The sequence below is a fragment of the Coregonus clupeaformis genome, chromosome 29 (genome assembly GCF_020615455.1).
Source record: "Coregonus clupeaformis isolate EN_2021a chromosome 29, ASM2061545v1, whole genome shotgun sequence".
Classification (NCBI taxonomy): Eukaryota; Metazoa; Chordata; class Actinopteri; order Salmoniformes; family Salmonidae; genus Coregonus; species Coregonus clupeaformis.
Genome location: NC_059220.1, coordinates 4,428,817 through 4,450,405, shown reverse-complemented (window position 1 = coordinate 4,450,405; position 21,589 = coordinate 4,428,817). Strand labels below are relative to the sequence as shown.

Sequence of the window (21,589 nt, the reverse complement as noted above, 5' to 3'; positions counted from 1 at the left end):
CTAGGGCGTTGTGGATGAGGATGATGGATGGGCGTAAGCATCTGCCTCTGGTTCCAAAGGTTGCATGTTTGAAACCAGTGATAGAACGTTTTCAAACTTAACCTTAAACACTTCAAAATGTGACGTTTGAGAAACATGGACAAACATCTAATTCATCTTCATCCCTATCCTCCCTTTGTTAAATACCTGGGCCCCAGGCAGGCCCTGGTAGAGCCTTGAACCCGACTGTGATGCTCCTGATGGGGCACAGGTCGATCGGAGGGAGCCTGGGTGTGAAGATGCGGGGCTGGAGGAAAAAAAACGTTTTTACTGCTTTGTCAATGTGGCCATTAACCCTTACCTTAACCATTCTGAGTTAATGCCTAAACTTAAGATTTCAGAGTTAATGCCTAAATTTAACCCTAACATACAAAAAATCAGAGTTAATGCTTAACCTTAAACACTTCGAAAAGTGACGCTTGAAACAACTTTGAAATTTGACATTTTGAGAAACATTGATGAACGTCTCATTCTGACGTGAGACTGTGAGAGCTAGTTGCTTTGCCCTCCACCCTCTACTTTCCTCACTATCTCAGCATGACACTTTCTGCACTGCTCTCAACCTGGAAACTTCAGTCTGTCTCACTCGCACATGACATTTCTGATCCACAGCAACATGGGTGTATGTACTGTATGTGTGAGGGGGTCAACCTGAGACCGCAAAGCCCCATGTAGGGAGGAGTTTAGCCAGTGATGTAGCTGTAGGGAGGAGTTTAGCCAGTGAGCTTGTCTGTCTGTATACATTACAAAACACAGAGCAGAGCCACTAGGGGCCGTCAGGAGCCTATAAGAGCCCGTAAGTGGAAATCAATAGTGAATATAAATCAGAGAGAGAGAGAGAGAGAGAGCATAGCCTTGCTATTGAGAAAGGCCACCGTAGGCAGACCTGGCTCTCAAGAGAAGACAGGCTATGTGCACACTGCCCACAAAATGAGGTGGAAACTGAGCTGCACTTCCTAACCTCCTGCCAAATGTATGACCATATTAGAGACACATATTTCCCTCAGATTACAGCAATCCACAAAGAATTCGAAAACAAACCCAATTTTGATAAACTCCCTTATCTACTGGGTGAAAAACCACAGTGTGCCATCATAGCTGCAAGATTTGTGACCTGTTGCCACAAGAAAAGGGCAACCAGTGAAGAACAAACACCATTGTAAATACAACCCATATTTATGTTGATTTATTTTCCCATTTGTACTTTAACTATTTGCACATTGTTACAACACTGTATATATACATAATATGACATTTGAAATGTCTTTATTCTTTTGAAACTTCTGAGTGTAATGTTTACTGTTAATATTTATTGTTTATTTCACCTTTGTTTACTATCTACTTCACTTGCTTTGGCAAAGTTAACACACGTTTCCCATGCCAATAAAGCCCTTAAATTGAATTGAAATTGAATTGAATTGAATTGAATTGAGAGAGAGAGAGAGAGAGAGAGAGAGAGAGAGAGAGAGAGAGAGAGAGAGAGAGAGAGAGAGAGAGAGAGAGAGAGAGAGAGAGAGAGAGAGAGAGAGAGAGAGAGAGAGAGAGAGAGAGAGAGAGAGAGACATTTCAAATGTCATATTATGTATATAAACAGTGTTGTAATAATGTGCAAATAGTTAAAGTACAAATGGGAAAATAAATAAACATAAATATGGGTTGTATTTACAATGGTATGAATACAACACTACCCACAGGCTGACCTCTCTCTCTTACACACACTGTGTGTGTGTTTGTGTGTGAGCGTATGTTTGTGTGCACATGAGCGTTTGTGTGTGTGTTTGTGTGTGTGTGTAAACAAGCATTTATCCAGATAAGGCTAATAGGTGGCATTAATCAGAGTGAATGTAAAGTACTGGGAAGTCATTATTAATGGGCTGATGAAAATGCTTCTCTGACTGGCTCTGTTTAGCAGGCCTGATGGCAACGTGGAATATGAGGGCCTGATATGAGGGCCTGATGGCAACGTGGAATATGAGGGCCTGATATGAGGGCCTGATGGCAACGTGGGATATGAGGGCCTGATATGAGGGCCTGATGGCAACGTGGGATATGAGGGCCTGATATGAGGGCCTGATGGCAACGTGGGATATGAGGGCCTGATATGATGGCCTGATGGCAACGTGGGATATGAGGGCCTGATATGAGGGCCTGATGGCAACGTGGGATATGAGGGCCTGATATGATGGCCTGATGGCAACGTGGGATATGAGGGCCTGATATGAGGGCCTGATGGCAACGTGAGATATGAGGGCCTGATATGAGGGCCTGATGGCAACGTGGGATATGAAGGCCTGATATGAGGGCCTGATGGCAACGTGGGCTAAGAGGGCCTGATATGATGGCCTGATGGCAACGTGGGATAAGAGGCCCTGATGGCAACGTGGGATATGAGGGCCTGATGGCAAGATGGGATATGAGGGCCTGATATGAGGGCCTGATGGCAACATGGGAAATGAGGGCCTGATGGCAAGATGGGATAAGAGGGCCTGATATGAGGGCCTGATGGCAACGTGGGATAAGAGGGCCTGATATGAGGGCCTGATGGCAACGTGGGATATGAGGGCCTGATATGAGGGCCTGATGGCAACGTGGGATAAGAGGGCCTGATATGAGGGCCTGATGGCAACGTGGGATATGAGGGCCTGATATGAGGGCATGATGGCAACGTGGGATATGAGGGCCTGATATGAGGGGCCTGATGGCAACGTGGGATATGAGGGCCTGATATGAGGCCTGATGGCAACGTGGGATAAGAGGGCCTGATATGAGGGCCTGATGGCAACGTGGGATATGAGGGCCTGATATGATGGCCTGATGGCAACGTGGGATATGAGGGCCTGATATGAGGGCCTGATGGCAACGTGGGATATGAGGGCCTGATATGAGGCCTGATGGCAACGTGGGATATGAGGGCCTGATATGATGGCCCTGATGGCAACGTGGGATATGAGGGCCTGATATGAGGGCCTGATGGCAACGTGGGATATGAGGGCCTGATATGAGGGCCTGATGGCAACGTGGGATATGAGGGCCTGATATGAGGGCCTGATGGCAACGTGGGATAAGAGGATCTGATATGATGGCCTGATGGCAACGTGGGATAAGAGGCCCTGATGGCAACGTGGGATATGAGGGCCTGATGGCAAGATGGGATAAGAGGGCCTGATATGAGGGCCTGATGGCAACGTGGGATAAGAGGGCCTGATATGAGGGCCTGATGGCAACGTTGGATAAGAGGGCCTGATATGAGGGCCTGATGGCAACGTGGGATATGAGGGCCTGATATGAGGGCATGATGGCAACGCGGGATATGAGGGCCTGATATGAGGGCCTGATGGCAACGTGGGATATGAGGGCCTGATATGAGGGCCTGATGGCAACGTGGGATAAGAGGGCCTGATATGAGGGCCTGATGGCAACGTGGGATATGAGGGCCTGATATGAGGGCCTGATGGCAACGTGGGATATGAGGGCCTTATATGAGGGCCTGATGGCAATGTGGGATATGAGGGCCTGATATGAGGTCCTGATGGCAACGTGGGATATGAGGGCCTGATATGAGGGCCTGATGGCAACGTGGGATATGAGGGCCTGATATGAGGGCCTGATGGCAATGTGGGATATGAGGGCCTGATATGAGGGCCTGATGGCAACGTGGGATAAGAGGGCCTGATATGAGGGCCTGATGGCAACGTGGGATAAGAGGCCCTGATGGCAACGTGGGATATGAGGGCCTGATGGCAAGATGGGATATGAGGGCCTGATATGAGGGCCTGATGGCAACATGGGAAATGAGGGCCTGATGGCAAGATGGGATAAGAGGGCCTGATATGAGGGCCTGATGGCAACGTGGGATAAGAGGGCCTGATATGAGGGCCTGATGGCAACGTGGGATATGAGGGCCTGATATGAGGGCATGATGGCAACGTGGGATATGAGTGCCTGATATGAGGGCCTGATGGCAACGTGGGATATGAGGGCCTGATATGAGGGCCATGTGGCAAAGTGGGATAAGAGGGCCTGATATGAGGGCCTGATGGCAACGTGGGATATGAGGGCCTGATATGAGGGCCTGATGGCAACGTGGGATATGAGGGCCTGATTTGAGGGCCTGATGGCAACGTGGGATATGAGGGCCTGATATGAGGGCCTGATGGCAATGTGGGATATGAGGGCCTGTGATGGTAACGTGTGATAAGAGGGACTGATATGAGGGCCTGATGGCAACGTGGGATAAGAGGCCCTGATTGCAACGTGGGATATGAGGACCTGATGTCAACGTGAGATATGACGACCTGATTGCAACGTGGGATATGAGGACCTGATGGCAACGTGAGATATGAGGACCTGATGGCAACGTGAGATAAGAGGCCCTGATGGCAACGTGGGATATGAGGGCCTGATGGCAAGATGGGATAAGAGGGCCTGATATCAGGGCCTGATGGCAACGTGGGATATGAGGGCCTGATATGAGGGCCTGAAGGCAACGTGGGATATGAGGGCCTGATATGAGGGCCTGATGGCAACGTGGGATATGAGGGCCTGATATGAGGGCCTGATGGCAACGTGGGATATGAGGGCCTGATATGAGGGCCTGATGGCAACGTGGGATAAGAGGGCCTGATATGAGGGCCTGATGGCAACGTGGGATAAGAGGCCCTGATATGAGGGCCTGATGGCAACGTGGGATAAGAGGGCCTGATATGAGGGCCTGATGGCAACGTGGGATATGAGGGCCTGATATGAGGGCCTGATATGAGGGCCTGATGGCAACGTGGGATATGAGGGCCTGATATGAGGGCATGATGGCAACGTGGGATATTAAGGCCTGATATGAGGGCCTGATGGCAATGTGGGATATGAGGGCCTGTGATGGCAACGTGTGATAAGAGGGCCTGATATGAGGGCCTGATGGCAACGTGGGATAAGAGGCCCTGATGGCAACGTGGGATATGAGGACCTGATTGCAACGTGAGATATGAGGACCTGATTGCAACGTGGGAAATGAGGACCTGATGGCAATGTGAGATATTAGAAATGTGAGATATGAGAAACGTGAGATATGAGGACCTGATGGCAACGTGGGATATGAGGGCCTGATATGAGGGCCTGATGGCAACGTGGGATATGAGGGCCTGATTTGAGGGCATGATGGCAACGTGGGATATGAGGGCCTGATATGAGGGCCTGATGGCAATGTGGGATATGAGGGCCTGTGATGGCAACGTGTGATAAGAGGGCCTGATATGAGGGCCTGATGGCAACGTGGGATAAGAGGCCCTGATGGCAACGTGGGATATTAGAAACGTGAGATATGAGAAATGTGAGATATGAGGGCCTGATGGCAACGTGGGATATGAGGGCCTGATATGAGGGCCTGATGGCAACGTGGGATATGAGGGCCTGATATGAGGGCATGATGGCAACGTGGGATATGAGGGCCTGATGGCAATGTGGGATATGAGGGCCTGTGATGGCAACGTGTGATAAGAGGGCCTGATATGAGGGCCTGATGGCAACGTGCGATAAGAGGCCCTGATGGCAACGTGGGATATGAGGACCTGATGGCAACTTGAGATATGAGGACCTGATTGCAACGTGGGAAATGAGGACCTGATGGCAATGTGAGATATTAGAAACGTGAGATATGAGAAACGTGAGATATGAGGACCTGATGGCAACGTGAGATATGAGGACCTGATGGCAACGTGATATATGAGGACCTGATGGCAACGTGGGATATGAGGACCTGATGGCAACGTGAGATATGAGGACCTGATGGCAACGTGAGATATGAGGACCTGATGGGACAGCATTGTTGGCTGTGTATGTGTGTGTGTTTGTGAATATGGGCGTATGCATGTGTGTGAGTGCATTTGTGAGTACAGGAGTCTGTGTGTGTATCAGGCCCGCTCCCTCGCTGACTCTGATGATTAGAAGACCCAGTGAGTAGAAGAACAACAACAGTTTGGGGTTAGTTGACATCTGCTGATGTAAAAAAGGGCTTTATAAATACATTTGATTGATTGACATCAACAAAGCTCAGAGGAGAGGACAAGGCATCAACAAAGCTTGGAGCTGGCTAATGCAGAGCGTGTTATCAGTGTGTGTGATTATTCCACCCTCAACACTTTATCTCTCCCTCTCCGCCTCTCCCTGGCTCTCTCAGGCACTATAAGGGCCTCTGGCTCTGGGAATTGTGGGTGTGTGAGTGTGTGTGTGTGTGTGTGTGTGTGTGTGTGTGTGTGTGTGTGTGTGTGTGTGTGTGTGTGTGTGTGTGTGTGTGTGGGCCTCTGGCTCGGGGAATGCAGGCTCCTCAGCTATTAGCATCTCATTACCCACCACGCCAGCAGCTGATTGGCAAATTAAATGTGGCTTACTTAGCCCTCATGAATAATGCATGGTGGATACTGGCTACTGTAGCGAAGCGGTGTGTTTGTGTATGTGTGTGTGTGTGTGTGTGTCTGTGTGAGGGGGGGCAGAGTTGCATGTGTTTGGATAAAGGGGGTTAATGGTGCTGTCTGTTGGGGAAGTGTTTGGTGTGCAGCAGGGAAAACAACCTTCCAGCTCAGCCACAGCGCTCATTACAGAGATTGAAATAGAGTCAGAACAACTGGTTATACAATGTGGAAATGTGCCTCTGGCTCCAGACAATGAAACAATACTATTTAAACAAATAACCACATATGACTTAGCTGCCGTTTTTCTTTGCAAACATGATTAATACAGAGATAAGAGGTACGCTTTTTTATTCCATTCCATTCTATTATATTATATCCCTTTCTATTCTATTCCATCCCATTCCATTCTATTATATTATATCCCATTCTATTCTATTCCATCCCATTCCATTCTATTATATTATATCCCATTCTATTATATTATATTATATCCCATTCTATTCTATTTCATCCCATTCTATTCTATTCTATTCTATTTTATCCCGTTCTATTAGATTCTATTCTATTCCATCCCATTCTATTCCATCTCATTCTATTCCATTCCATTCCAGGCAGATGTAAGAAGAGCTCTCTGTACGTGTAGATTTAACTCTATCAGACAGAGAGTGATGTTGATGGGAGACAATGGGAGAGCAGTGGAGAGAAGCGGCATTTGGTTACTATGCTGAGAGATGAGAAATGCACCCTGGGTACCAGGAAATGGCGGAGAGCGAGCGTGACAAAAGTTACACAGATGTTTCATTGTTGCGCTCGTCTTCACAAAAACAGCAGCATTTTGAAAAAGGGTTGCATGGGCGAACGAGAGCGGGAGGAGGAAAAAAACCCAGACAAAGCCATGTCATAGAGAGAGAGGTCAAACAGAGCTGATTCCTGTTTTATCCCAGCTGCGCTGCGAAAAGGCAGCCACATAAACAAGACTGACTTTCTATTTCTAGGGTGGCCATTTTGAAGGTGGGTTTCATGCTAATTCAACACACAGCACCTTCTCCTCATTGCAAAGATAAGACACTCACAGCACCTTCTCCTCAGGGCAAAGATAAGACACTCACAGTACCTCCTCTGAGCTCCTCTGCTGAAAACTGTAACACTACCCTCCTATTAAAACAAACAGGGCCTCTGAAAAGAAAGAAAGATCTAGAGCGAGGTTCTGAAACGGAAAAGCAGTTTAGATGGTTCGATGGCAAACCATTAATTTGTTTCTCTAAGGTAAATGAAACAGTTGGTGTTAGGCTGAGTCTCTGTTAGATGCTCCAGTCATATAAACACACAGTGGGACGTATGGTGTTAGGCCGTGTCTCTGTTAAATGCTCCAGTCATATGAACACACAGTGGGACGTATGGTGTTAGGCCATGTCTCTGTTAGATGCACCAGTCATATGAACAAAATGGTGCCGACAGACATGGCAGCTCTGCTTCTAGCTCCTAAGCAATGTTGCAGTATTTTGTTTTTTTGTGTGTTATTTCTTACATTATTAGCCCAGGAACTTTTTTGTGTTATTACATACAGACGGAAATAACTTTTGGATATTAGAGCGGCAGTAACTCACCAGCATTACGACTGGGAATACGACTTTCCCGAATTAGATCCTTTGTTCGTACCCCCCAGGGCAATTGAACTGATTCCAGAGGCTGATCCAAAACACCGCCTGCAGATAAGAGGTATTTGGAGTGGACTTCTAGTCCGACTCAGGAGGTGCACACACCATCCACCGCTTCCGAGTATATCACTCGCTAATGTTCAGTCTCTGGATAATAAAGTAGACGAGCTCAGGGCGAGATCTCCTTCCAGAGAGATGTGAGGGATTGTAACATACTCTGTTTCACGGAAACATGGCTCTCTCGGGATATGCTGTCTTTCGCCATACAGCCAGCTGGGTTCTCAGTATATTGCACAGACAGAAATAATATACTCTCCGGGAAGAAGTAAGGCGGGGGTGTTTGTTTCATGATTGTGATAACATACAGGAACTCAAGTCCTTTTGTTCACCTGACCTAGAATACCTCACAATCAAATGCTGACCATATTACCTCCCAAGATGATTCTCTTCGGTTATAGTCACAGCCATGTATATTCCCCCTCAAGCCGATACCACGACGGCCATCAAAGAACTTCACTGGACTTTAGGCAAACTGGAAACCACATATTCTGAGACCGCATTTATTGTAGCTGCGGATTTTAACAAAGCAAATTTGAGGAAAACGCTACCAAAGTTCTATCAACACATTGTCTGTAGTACTCGCGCTGCTAAAACACTCGACCTACAAGGCCCACCACCCTCCCTTCGGCAAATCTGGTCACAAATCCATTTTGCTCCTCCCTTCCTATAGGCAGAAACTCAAACAGGAAGTACCCGTGCTAAGGACTATTCAATGCTGGTCTGACCAATTGGAATCCACGCTTCAAGATTGTTTTGATCACGCGGACTGGGATATGTTCCGGGTAGCCTCTGAGAATAACATTGACAAATACACAGATACGGTGACTGAGTTCATCAGGAAGTGTATAGGAGATGTTGTACCCACCGTGACTATTAAAACGTACCCAAACCAGAAACCGTGGATAGATGGCAGCATTCGCGCAAAACTGAAAGCGCGACCCACCGCATTTAACTATGGCAAGGTGACTGGGAATATGGCCGAATACAAACAGTGTAGTTATTCCCTCCGTAAGGCCATCAAACAGGCAAAACATCAGTATAGAGACAAAGTGGAGTCGCAATTCAATGGCTCAGACATGAGACGTATGTAGCAGGGTCTACAGACAATCACGGACTACAAAGGGAAAACCATCCACGTCGCGGACACATACGTATTGCTTCCAAACAAGCTAAACACCTTCTTCGCCCGCTTTGAGGATAACACAGTGCCACCGACGCGGCCCACTACCAAGGACTGTGGGCTCTCCTTCTTCGTGGCCGACGTGAGTAAGGCATTTAAGCATGTTAACCCTCGCAAGGCTGCCGGCACAGACGGCATCCCTAGCCGCGTCCTCAGATCATGGGCAGACCAGCTGGCTGGAGTGTTTACGGACATATTCAATCTCTCCCTATCCCAGTCTGCTGCCCCCACTTGCTTCAAGATGTCCACCATTGTTCTTGTACCCAAGAAAGCAAAGGTAACTGAACTAAATTACTATTGCCCAGTAGCACTCACTTCTGTCATCATGAAGTGCTTTGAGAGGCTAGTTGAGGATCATATCACCTCTACCTTACCTGACATCCTAGACCCACTTCCATTTGCTTACCGCCCCAATAGATCCACAGACGATGCAATCGCCATCGCACTGCACACTGCCCTATCCCATCTGGACAAGAGAAATACCTATGTAAGAATGCTGTTCATTGACTATAGCTCAGCATTCAACACCATAGTACACTCTAAGCTCAATCATCAAGTTTGCAGACGACACAACAGTAGTAGGCCTGATTACCAACTATGACGAGACAGCCTATAGAGAGGAGGTAAAGGCCCTGGGAGAGTGGTGCCGGGAAAATAACCTCTCCCTCAATGTCAACAAAACAAAGAAGATAATCGTGGACTTAAGGAGGCTGAAGAAATTTGGCTTGGCACCTAAAACCCTCACAAACTTTTACAGATGCACAATTGACATCCTGTCGGGCTGTATCACCGCATGGTACGGCAACTGCACCGCCCGCAACCGCAGGGCTCTCCAGAGAGTGGTGCGGTCTGCCCAACGCATCACCGGGGGCAAACTACCCGCCCTCCAGGACACCTACAGCACCTGATGTCACAGGAAGGCCAAAATGATCATCAAGGACAACAACCACCCGAGCCACTGCCTGTTCACCCCGCTATCATCCAGAAGGCGAGGTCAGTACAGGTGCATCAAAGCTGGGACCGAGGACCTTTAAGCTAGTACTGATTATGGAGCTGTTTTTTTTCTCAAGAGAAATCAAAGATGAAAAACCTTGAGTTAAACAGTATATGCCCAAAGTCATTGTGAATACAATCCATCCAGTCAAGCTATGGCCAGTAATACTTTATGTGTGGCTGGCAGCAGTAAACATACTCACTGTGATGCTCACCTCTCAGGTCATGTTTGCCATCACTATCCAGCTACCACCCGCTTATTCTTTATTTAACCTTTTATTTAACTAGGCAGGTCAGTTCAGAACAAATTCTTATTTACAATGTCGGCCTACACCGGCCAAACCCGGACGACGCTGGTGCCAATTGTGCGCTGCCCTATGGGACTCCCAATCACGGCCGGTTGTGATACAGCCTGAAATCGAACCAGGGGGGGTCTGTAGTGACGCCTCAAGCACTGAGATGCAGTGGCCTTAGACCGCTGCACCACTCGGGAGCCCACCCCTCAACCCTGCACCTTAGAAGCTGCTGCCCTATATACATAGACATGGAATCACTGGCCACTTTAATAATGGAACATTGGTCACTTTAATAATGTTTACATACTGCTTTACTCATCTCATATGTATGTACTCTATTCTATTCTACTGTATTTTAGTCAATGCCACTCCGACATTGCTTGTCCTAATATTTATATATACATTATTTTACTTTTAGATTTGTGTGTATTGTTGTGAATTGTTAGATATTGCTGCACTGTTGGAGCTAGGAACACAAGCATTTTGCTACACCCACAATGACATCTGCTAAATATGTGTATGTGAACAATAAAATGTGATTTGATTTGATCAGTAATATCAGTTTCAGTATTAAGAATTGAGCTGGTTTATTGCTCATTTTAAGTTGTCCATTGACTGTCCTTCCAGAAGGATCCATCTCTGTTGTCTCTCCTTTACCCTGGGTATTCTACTTCAGTTAGTTAAATAAAAGCTGTGATCCCATTGACTTTGCATTACATTGTTCATTCATTAGGGCGTTTGGCCTGGTGGATGAGTGGTTTGGTTCCTAATTGATTGACTTATACCTTCGAGTATTGGAGAGTGTGTTATTTGCCCTATTGGCTTTTCCTCTCAAGTTATTAATGAGCAACATTAGATTTGAGAGCAGGCTGGAAGGCTCGGGGAGAAGTGTAATTGTCATTTACTGTGCATTGGCCCTGTGGGTGTGTGTGCGCTCATGTGTGTTTCTCCTTTAGCCTGAAGAGAGGTTAGTTTATTAGGATCCCCATTAGTTATTGCACATGCAGCAGCTACTCTTCCTGGGGTCCACATAAAACGTACAAATACATGACAAAGGTGACAGGCAGGTAGCTTAGTGGGTAAGAGCGTTGTGCCAGTAACTGAAAGGTCGCTGGTTCTAATCCCCGAGCCGACTAGGTGGAAAAACCTGTCGATGTGCCCTTGAGCAAGGCACTTAACCCTAATTGCTCCTGTAAGTCGCTCTGGATAAGAGCGTCTGCTAAATGACTAAAAATAAAAAAAAATAATAATAAAGTACAGAACAGTTATAGAGAAGAACAACATACATTCAATTCAAAATAAAAAAATTCAATAAAAGTTATATATTGGAAAGACACCAAGAGATAAAAAAAAAAGTATACCAAACATTAGGAACACCTTCCTAATATTGAGTTGCACCCCCTTTCGCCCTCAGAACAGCCTCAATTCGTCGGGGCATGGACTCTGTCAAAAGTGTTCCACAGGGATGCTGGGCCATGTTGACTTGAATGCACAGTTGTGTCAAGTTTGCTGGATGTCCTTTGGGTGGTGGACCATTATTGATACACACAGGAAATTGTTGAGTGTGGAAAAACCCAGCAGCGTTGCAGTTCTTGACACACTCAAACCGGTATGCTTGGCACCTACTACCATACCCCGTTCAAAGGCACTTAAATATTTTGTCTTGCCCGTTCACTCTCTGAATGGCACACATACACAATCCATGTCTCAATTGTCTCAAGGCTTGAACATCATTTTTTGTACCTGTCTCCTCCCCTTCATCTACACTGATTGAAGTGGATTTAACAGGTGACATCAATAAGGGATCATAGCTTTCACCTGGATTCACCTGGTCAATCTATGTCATGGTGTTCTTTAATGTTTTGTATTGTCAGTACATATTAATGTTCTTACAGTTAAATTAGATCTTTAGAAAGAGAAGAGGCGCTGTGATACAACATGTTTTCTATCTGTTTTTTAAAGCTAAACTTGCTTTTTGCCTGAGTGACCTCTGGTGGCAGAGCATTCCACGATGACATGGCTCTATACATAACTGAGCAAAGCATTAAATCTGTTTTTGGTTTGGGTACCGTGAAGAAACCCACAGTGGCGTGTCTGGTGGGGTATGTATGTCTGTTTGAAGTGTATGCAAATAGATTATACAAGTGGTTAGGCATTTTCAACACACAGGTGTTTCTTAAAAAGACTAGAAGAGAAGTAGTCCATTTCTCCTCAACCCTCAACCAGGAAAGACTATAATGCATGTTGTTGATGTTAGTTCTGTGTGTGCAGTTAAGGGCAAGGCGTGCTGCTCTGTTTTGAGCCAGCTGCAGCTTTGCTAGGTCTTTCTTTGCTGCACCTGACCACATTACCAGACAGTAATCAAGACGGGACAAGACCAGAGCCTGAATAACTAGTACAGTTGATCTTTGTGTAAAAAAACGCAGAACATCTTTTTATAACTGACATACCCCTCTCCCCATCTTCACAAGAGAGATTGGGGACGGAAGATGTGGCTTCAGTACGGCTTAGTTGACTAGGGAGATGTAGTGGAAATGAGGTCACTAAGCAATGCCCTTTAATTATCACTCTGTGGACTAGAATTTAGATCCTAACATATGGCATAAAAACATAATACACTATTTGTAAATTGGTAAACTTAGTAGTTTAAATAGTTAATAACACGTCATCTCATTTACGTCAGGCCTCGACCTCTGGTATCATGTAAAAGTGATACCAAGGGTGTGAACAGTTTGAACAGTTTGGGGTTTGCATGGGGTCGCGAGGTGGGGGTTTGTTACTACGCCGATACATGACATTATCCATCCGGACCTTTTGCCACTAGAGGAAATGTGTGTGACTGGACCTTCTCACGTAGTACTGGAGTACTACCCCTTCAGGAGAAGACTAAAATGTAAAATGTATTGGAAAATTGAGCATGCAGTTAGCACTGTTCAACACTAGAGAGCAGCACTGACCACTGTCCCACAGTCTGGCAGCATTACTGTTGTGTTACATGCAGAGATAGAGAGAGAGACAGAGAGAGAGACAGAGAGAGAGAGAGAGAGAGAGAGAGAGAGAGAGAGAGAGAGAGAGAGAGAGAGAGAGAGAGAGAGAGAGAGAGAGAGAGAGAGAGAGAGAGAGAGAGAGAGGCTGCTTTGATAAGCATGAGCTGTGATTGTGCAACAGGCCAAACAGCTCTAACCGTTATGTTGTGAGGGACATATTTAAATACAGGGATACATAACTACCGACCTTCAAGACCTCTCAGCCACGCTGTTTCGCCCAACAGGGCTGAGGCAGGCGCCCGGGGATAGTTGATGGAGTGAAATTGGAGTGTTTAACATTTGCATCCCACCATTCAGAGCAGCGCTAGAAAGTTCCAACAACATATAAATCCTGAACGTTTCTGTCATTTAAGTTTTTTTTCTTTCTCCCCAACAGGCAGTGGCAGCCTGAACAGTAGCAGTGTGTGTGTCCTCACTTAGGCCTAGTGTTTGAGTGACATTATTCATTTCATAATCAATATCTAATTGATTTTATCCCCATTTGATTAATAAGCTGATTGAGAGCTAATTAAAATGCTTTTAGCACATGGCCACCTCTTTCACCATAACCTTTACAAGATTGACGCTCACATTCGTCAGCACTTATGGCTGCGTCGATCCATCAACGTCAAGACTCCAATAAAACACTATGTTTGGAGCCACACACACACACACACACAGTTGAGGAGGCCAAGGCAGAGAATGGCAATGCGATAAACTCCCAAGTGGAATCCCACTCGGTAGGCCTGTCTCTGGGGACAGAGAGCCTGTCCCAGTCCCTGGCCCTGACTTGGCCCTCTGTCTGTCCCTAAGGAGCCATGGATCTGAGTGTCTGACAGGGAGAAGATAGAAAGTCTGTCATGCAATAGGAGACTGGAATCTTTAGGTTTCTTAACAAGATGCATACTGGTAGAGTAGCCGTTTTACCATCCAGCCTTATGCCCCCATACATACCTGCTTCAGACTATGACTGAACCCGTTTTTGTATTTTACCAGGTAAGTTGACTGAGAACACATTCTCATTTACAGCAACAACCTGGGGAATAGTTACAGGGGGATGAATGAGCCAATTGGAAGCTGGGGATGATAAGGTGGCCATGATGGTATGAGGGCCAGATTGGGAATTTAGCCAGGACACCGGTGTTAACACCCCTACTCTTACGATAAGTGCCATGGGATCTTTAGTGACCACAGAGCGTCAGGTCACCCGTTTAACGTCCCATCCGAAAGACGGCACCCTACAAAGGGCAATGTTCCCAATCAATGCCCTGGGGCATTATTTTTTTTTAGACCAGAGGAATGAGTGCCTCCTACTGGCCCTCCAACACCACCTGGTCTCCCATCCAGGGACCGACCAGGACCAACCTTGCTTACCTTCAGAGGCAAGCCAGCAGTGGGATACAGGGTTGTATGCTGCTGGTATGGTGCTGGCCATTCTATGACAGTAGCACAATTATACTTTATTGATCCCCAAAGGGGCAATTTGATATGTAGCCAATACTATATCAGATATTTACATTTACATTTTAGTAGACGCTCTTATCCTGAGCGACTTACAGTTAGTGAGTGCATACATTATTTTATTTTTATATACTGGCCCCCTGTGGGAATCGAACCCCACAACCCTGGCGTTGCAAACGCCATGCTCTACCAACTGAGCTACATCCCTGCCGGCCATTCCCTCCCCTACCCTGGACGACACTGGGCCAATTGTGCGCCGCCCCATGGGTCTCCCGGTCGCGGCCGGCTACGACAGAGCCTGGTTTTGAACCAGGATCTCTAGTGGCACAGCTAGCACTGCGTTGCAGTGCCTTAGACCACTGCGCCCCTCGGGAGGTATTATAGAATGTAAAGACAGCCGCAGTCAGTCAACATTGGAGAGGGACGGACTGTTCCTCAACATAAACATGATTAATATTTTATAGTGCACATTCCCATTGTTTCAGTGCTCTGCTGTAGACCAGGCCTGTTCTCCCTCTGGCTATAGTCGCTAATCGGTCCATACATTAGAGCTAGCTGAAGCAGAAACATTAGCATTGTGTGAGCCAGCCAGGAGATGTGTTGCAATGTTTTCCTTCCTAGAATGCTATTAATATAATGGCACAGTGTTATTGTGTGTTTATTGTTAGTTTTTCCCACTTCTTTTCCCCACCTTTATGCAGAAATATATAATATATATAATATATAATATATATATAATATATTGTGCATTCAATTAAAAAACGTCTCAAAAGCTAAATTCAGCCCAAAAAAATAGTAATTGACAACCAACTCTAGCTGGCGCTAGCTACAGTAGACTAGCCCATGTCTCTGTCGGACAAGGGGAGAGAAAGAGTTAGAATCTGTGGTCTTCTCTTGCATGTTTTGGTACAGAAATAAAATGCTTCCTTACGATTCTATTCAAACTATGTGACACGACTTCCGCGGAGGCTGCCTCCCCTCCTTGTTCGGGCAGGCTTCGGCGCTCATCATCACCGGCGTACTAACCACTGCCCCTCCTATATTTATCATTCCATTTGTGTATAAGTGTTCCCTCTGCCCCCTTGTCATTGTGGGTTTATTTGTGAGAGTAGTGTAGCTCGGTGGAGCTACTCGTACCATTTTGTTGCCCGGGTAGATGTTTCCCCTGTGCCTATGTATTCTATGGAGATACCGTTACAGTGTATTGCCAGGGATGATAGTTTCCCCTGTGCCTATGTATTCTATGGAGATACCGTTACAGTGTATTGCCAGGGATGATAGTTTCCCCTGTGCCTATGTATTCTATGGAGATACCGTTACAGTGTATTGCCAGGGATGATAGTTTCCCCTGTGCCTGTTTTGTAAAGACGGAATAAACTCTGTATTCTGTGATTACCCTCATGCGCCTGACTCCTTCCATCACACTATGTGTGAGCAGGAAAGAGTTAGAATCTGTGGTCTTCTCTTGCATGTTTTGGTACAGAAATAAAATGCTTCCTTACGATTCCATTCAAACTATGTGTGAGCAGGAATTCTAAATTTACTTTAGAATGTTCCCAGAACCATTGTGTTAGAGGGGACTAAGGATCTTTGTGTGTGGTGTACGGTGTGTGTGTGTGTAGTATCACTGTGTGTGTGTGTGTGTGTTTAGTATCTGTGTGTGTGTGTGTGTGTGTGTGTGTGTGTGTGTGTGTGTGTGTGTGTGTGTGTGTGTGTGTGTGTGTGTGTGTGTGTGTGTTAGGGTTTAATTGTACATTTTACAAATGAATAAATCACTTTCTCCCAGGTAACCTGGTATTTCCCACCCAAACCGGAAGTGTCATTCTAAAGCATAAAGCATATAAATATGTCTGGATTTGAGTAGAGCTTTGATCGGCATGAAAAATAATGTTATGAGCCCCACAAGGGATTTTATGAATCCAAGCCCAAAAAGCCCAGATGATAGTGACATTATCCAATACATAGCCTATGACATATAGGCTGCTGCACATTACCCACGACAGAAAAACATAAAAGCCCATAGATGTAGCGATGCTCTCTATGGTAAATACATTTAAAAAAGCTCCTATAGGCTAATATTTTTTTTTGTGTGGACTGTATTAGTGTACCGTATTGTTTTAGCCTGTACTGTATTATACGGACTGGAATTATGCACCTCGTTCAAACCATGAAGCTGGGAGAGAACACGAGATGCTGGTGCAGGACATGCAGCCTACAAAGTAAAAATTATAGGCTAGCAAATTGTATTTTAATTTTGAAAATATAATAGGGGCATACTTTACATTTTTATAATTAATAGGCTGACGCATGTACACCTTTCATAATATTTCCCCTAATGTTGTGCGACAGGCGTATTAGCCTGCCCCCTCTTTCTCTCTCTATTGTTGCTTCATTCCTTCCTCGCTTTCAACAGTTCAATTAAATACGTTTCCTTATCTTCACCATTCTAATGACATGCTTGAATAATACAGGACTTTAATAAGATGTGGGCCTCTGTAGCTCAGCTGTTAGAGCACGGCGCTTGTAACGCCAAGGTAGTGGGTTCGATCCCCGGGACCACCCACACACAAAATAATGTAAGTCGCTTTGGATAAAAGCGTCTGCTAAATGGCATATTATTATTATTATAAGATGCAGACGGCCTTCACTTCTCTTCACGAAGATTGAATGGTTATGGGTCTGAATAAATAACTGCTATAGCCAACCGCCATCGGTGTTCTCTCGTCTTCCATCCTCCCTGTGAGTTCTATTGTCTGCTGTATTTAACATTCAGCAAACAAGAGCTTGCATCCCTCTCTCCCAATAGTCTATTCATATAAGAATGCAACAAGAAAAATGTCCACCAAGCTATCCTAGTCTAGCTTGCCTTTTTCCTGGGACTCCAAGAGCTAAGGAGCCAGCGGAGCGCACAAGAGACAGAGGCTATACATTAAAAGCTTATGCATAACCCATCATTCATTAGCTAAATATGAGGCTAATACTGTATTGAATGTATTACCTGAAAGAGGTAGGCTAGGACATCTATGTACAGGGCTATGTATACATCTAGAACAGGATTGTCAATTTTGGATACAATTTGAATGGAATTGATGGAGAGAGAGAAAGACTGCGAAAGAGTGCTGGCGTGCGCACTGATTTAAAGCAACACTATTCGAGTGATAGGCTGTTTTAAAACTGCAGCTGCAATAAAAAATATATATCTTTACAAATAAATAAAATAAGGTAACACCAAAAGGCAGATGGAGATGTGTAAATGAGTCATTCAGTCCATATATGACTGTAGCAAAGTCTAGGCTGCAGCAAATGTAGACCTACCTGTCACAATAAAAAAAAGGTGAGCAAGTGGAGATGATACATGCATTGTGAACTCCATGCTGAGATGCGCTGTCTGTCCCCACCCTGAGCGTTGATGATCGATCATGCAGATGGCAGAGAGAAGGCCACAGAGAAGGGAGATTTAGACATCACATATCATTTTACAGATTGGGATTAAGCCCATCTGCCAACCCCCCTGGGCAAAAACCAAGCAAACTTTGATTTTATTTTAATTGATTTACTTGATGGTAGCAGCGCTCACTGTTGCTCCTAGTGGATGTTTTTGAAGGACATGGAAAGAAGTCCAATTTCGAAGTCACTCTTGAGCGATCTGCCTGGGCTATGGAGTGTTCATGGTCTATGACCTATGGTTTAAGGAAACCTGGGGCAGATGTTGTAGAGCATCATTAATGAACAGGCCTATATTGCACAACATGTTTTTGTTTTGCCATGGGGGATTTTTCGATGAGCGTGTATTGCCGGTGTGTAGAACTTTGTGGGGCCTTGCGGGTATGTTGCATTAACCGCATGCATTCCTTAGCTGATGTTGAATTAATTTGGACAACTTTCTTTGTTGGTGCGCATGTAAGTTGAAAAGGGAAGTGATTTCCTGCAATAATGAAAAGTGTTTGTGTTTGAGCGCTCCTTCTCAAGCTTCTCCTGTTGAGAGATTTTGTAATTTACCATGGGGAAAAAAATTATTTAGTCAGCCACCAATTGTGCAAGTTCTCCCACTTAAAAAGATGAGAGAGGCCTGTAATTTTCATCATAGGTACACGTCAACTATGACAGACAAATTGAGAAAAGAAATCCAGAAAATCACATTGTAGGATTTTTAATGAATTTATTTGCAAATTTGGTCACCTACAAACAAGCAAGATTTCTGGCTCTCACAGACCTGTAACTTCTTCTTTAAGAGGCTCCTCTGTCCTCCACTCGTTACCTGTATTAATGGCACCTGTTTGAACTTGTTATCAGTATAAAAGACACCTGTCCACAACCTCAAACAGTCACACTCCAAACTCCACTATGGCCAAGACCAAAGAGCTGTCAAAGGACACCCGAAACAAAATTGTAGACCTGCACCAGGCTGGGAAGACTGAATCTGCAATAGGTAAGCAGCTTGGTTTGAAGAAATCAACTGTGGGAGCAATTATTAGGAAATGGAAGACATACAAGACCACTGATAATCTCCCTCGATCTGGGACTCCACGCAAGATCTCACCCCGTGGGGTCAAAATGATCACAAGCAAAAATCCCAGAACCACACGGGGGGACCTAGTGAATGACCTGCAGAGAGCTGGGACCAAAGTAACAAAGCCTACCATCAGTAACACACTACGCCGCCAGGGACTCAAATCCTGCAGTGCCAGACGTGTCCCCCTGCTTAAGCCAGTACATGTCCAGGCCCATCTGAAGTTTGCTAGAGTGCGTTTGGATGATCCAGAAGAGGATTGGGAGAATGTCATATGGTCAGATGAAACCAAAATATAACTTTTTAGTAAAAACTCAACTCGTCGTGTTTGGAGGACAAAGAATGCTGAGTTGCATCCAAAGAACACCATACCTACTGTGAAGCATGGGGGTGGAAACATCAAGCTTTGGGGCTGTTTTTCTGCAAAGGGACCAGGACGACTGATCCGTGTAAAGGAAAGAATGAATAGGGCCATGTATCATGAGATTTTGAGTGAAAACCTCCTTCCATCATGCTTTGAGGCTGTTTTTCTGCAAAGGGACCAGGACGACTGATCCGTGTAAAGGAAAGAATGAATGGGGCCATGTATTGTGAGATTTTTAGTGAAAACCTCCTTCCATCAGCAAGGGCATTGAAGATGAAACGTGGCTGGGTCTTTCAGCATGACAATGATCCCAAACACACCGCCCGGTCAACGAAGGAGTGGCTTCGTAAGAAGCATTTCAAGGTCCTGGTGTGGCCTAGCCAGTCTCCAGATCTCAACCCCATAGAAAATCTTTGGAGGGAGTTGAAAGTCCGTGTTGCCCAGCGACAGCCCCAAAACATCACTGCTCTAGAGGAGATCTGCATGGAGGAATGGGCCAAAATACCAGCAACAGTGTGTGAAAACCTTGTGAAGACTTACAGAAAACGTTTGACATGTGTCATTGCCAACAAAGGGTATATAACAAAGTATTGAGAAACTTTTGTTATTGACCAAATACTTATTTTCCACCATAATTTGCAAATAAATTCATTAAAGATCCTACAATGTGATTTTCTGGATTAATTTTTCTCATTTTGTCTGTCATAGTTGACGTGTACCTATGATGAAAATTACAGGCCTCTCTCATCTTTTTAAGTGGGAGAACTTGCACAATTGGTGGCTGACTAAATACTTTTTTCCCCACTGTATGTACAGTTGAAGTCGGAAGTTTACATACACCTTAGCCAAATACATTTAAACTCTGTTTTTCACAATTCCTGACATTTAATCCTAGTAAAAATTGCCTGTCTTAGGTCAGTCAGGATCACCACTTTATTTTAAGAATGTGAAATGTCAGAATAATACTAGAGAGAAATATTTATTTCAGCTTTTATTTGTTTAATCACATTCCCAGTGGGTCAGAAGTTTACATACACTCAATTAGTATTTGGTAGCGTTGCCTTTAAATGTTTTAACTTGAGTCAAACGTTTCAGGTAGCCTTCCACAAGCTTCCCACAATAAGTTGGGTGACATTTTGGCCCATTCCTCCTGACAGAGCTGGTGTAACTGAGTCAGGGTTGTAGGCCTCCTTGCTCGCACATGCTTTTTCAGTTCTGCCCAAACATTTTCTATAGGATTGAGGTCAGGGCTTTGTGATGGCCACTCCAATACTTTGACTTTGTTGTCCTTAAGCCATTTTGCCACAACTTTGGAAGTATGCTTGGGGTCATAGTCCATTTGGAAGATCCATTTGCGACCAAGCTTCAACGTCCTGACTGATGTCTTGAGATGTTGCTTCAATATATCCACATAATTTTCCTTCCTCATGATGCCATCTATTTTGTGAAGTGCACCAGTCCCTCCTGCAGCAAAGCACCCCCACAGCATGATGCTGCCACCCCCGTGCTTCACGGTTGGGATGGTGTTCTTCGGCTTGCAAGCCTTCCCCTTTTTCCTCCAAACATAACGATGGTCATTATGGCCAAACAGTTATATTTTT

The 21,589-nt window shown here is 45.3% G+C and overlaps 1 protein-coding gene across 1 annotated transcript in view; it reads right to left on the bottom strand.

The window, feature by feature from the left end:
* Nucleotides 1-1,868: 1,868 nt before the first annotated feature.
* The window catches only part of LOC123482209 (adhesive plaque matrix protein-like), a 37,043-nt gene continuing 17,322 nt past the window's right edge, over nucleotides 1,869-21,589 (bottom strand). The window contains exons 2-3 of the mRNA XM_045209035.1: nucleotides 3,215-4,215; nucleotides 1,869-3,084 (exon numbers count right to left, since the gene is read on the bottom strand). Coding sequence (XP_045064970.1) covers nucleotides 1,869-3,084; nucleotides 3,215-4,215 — 2,217 coding nt within the window. The remainder of the gene's footprint in view (nucleotides 3,085-3,214; nucleotides 4,216-21,589) is intronic.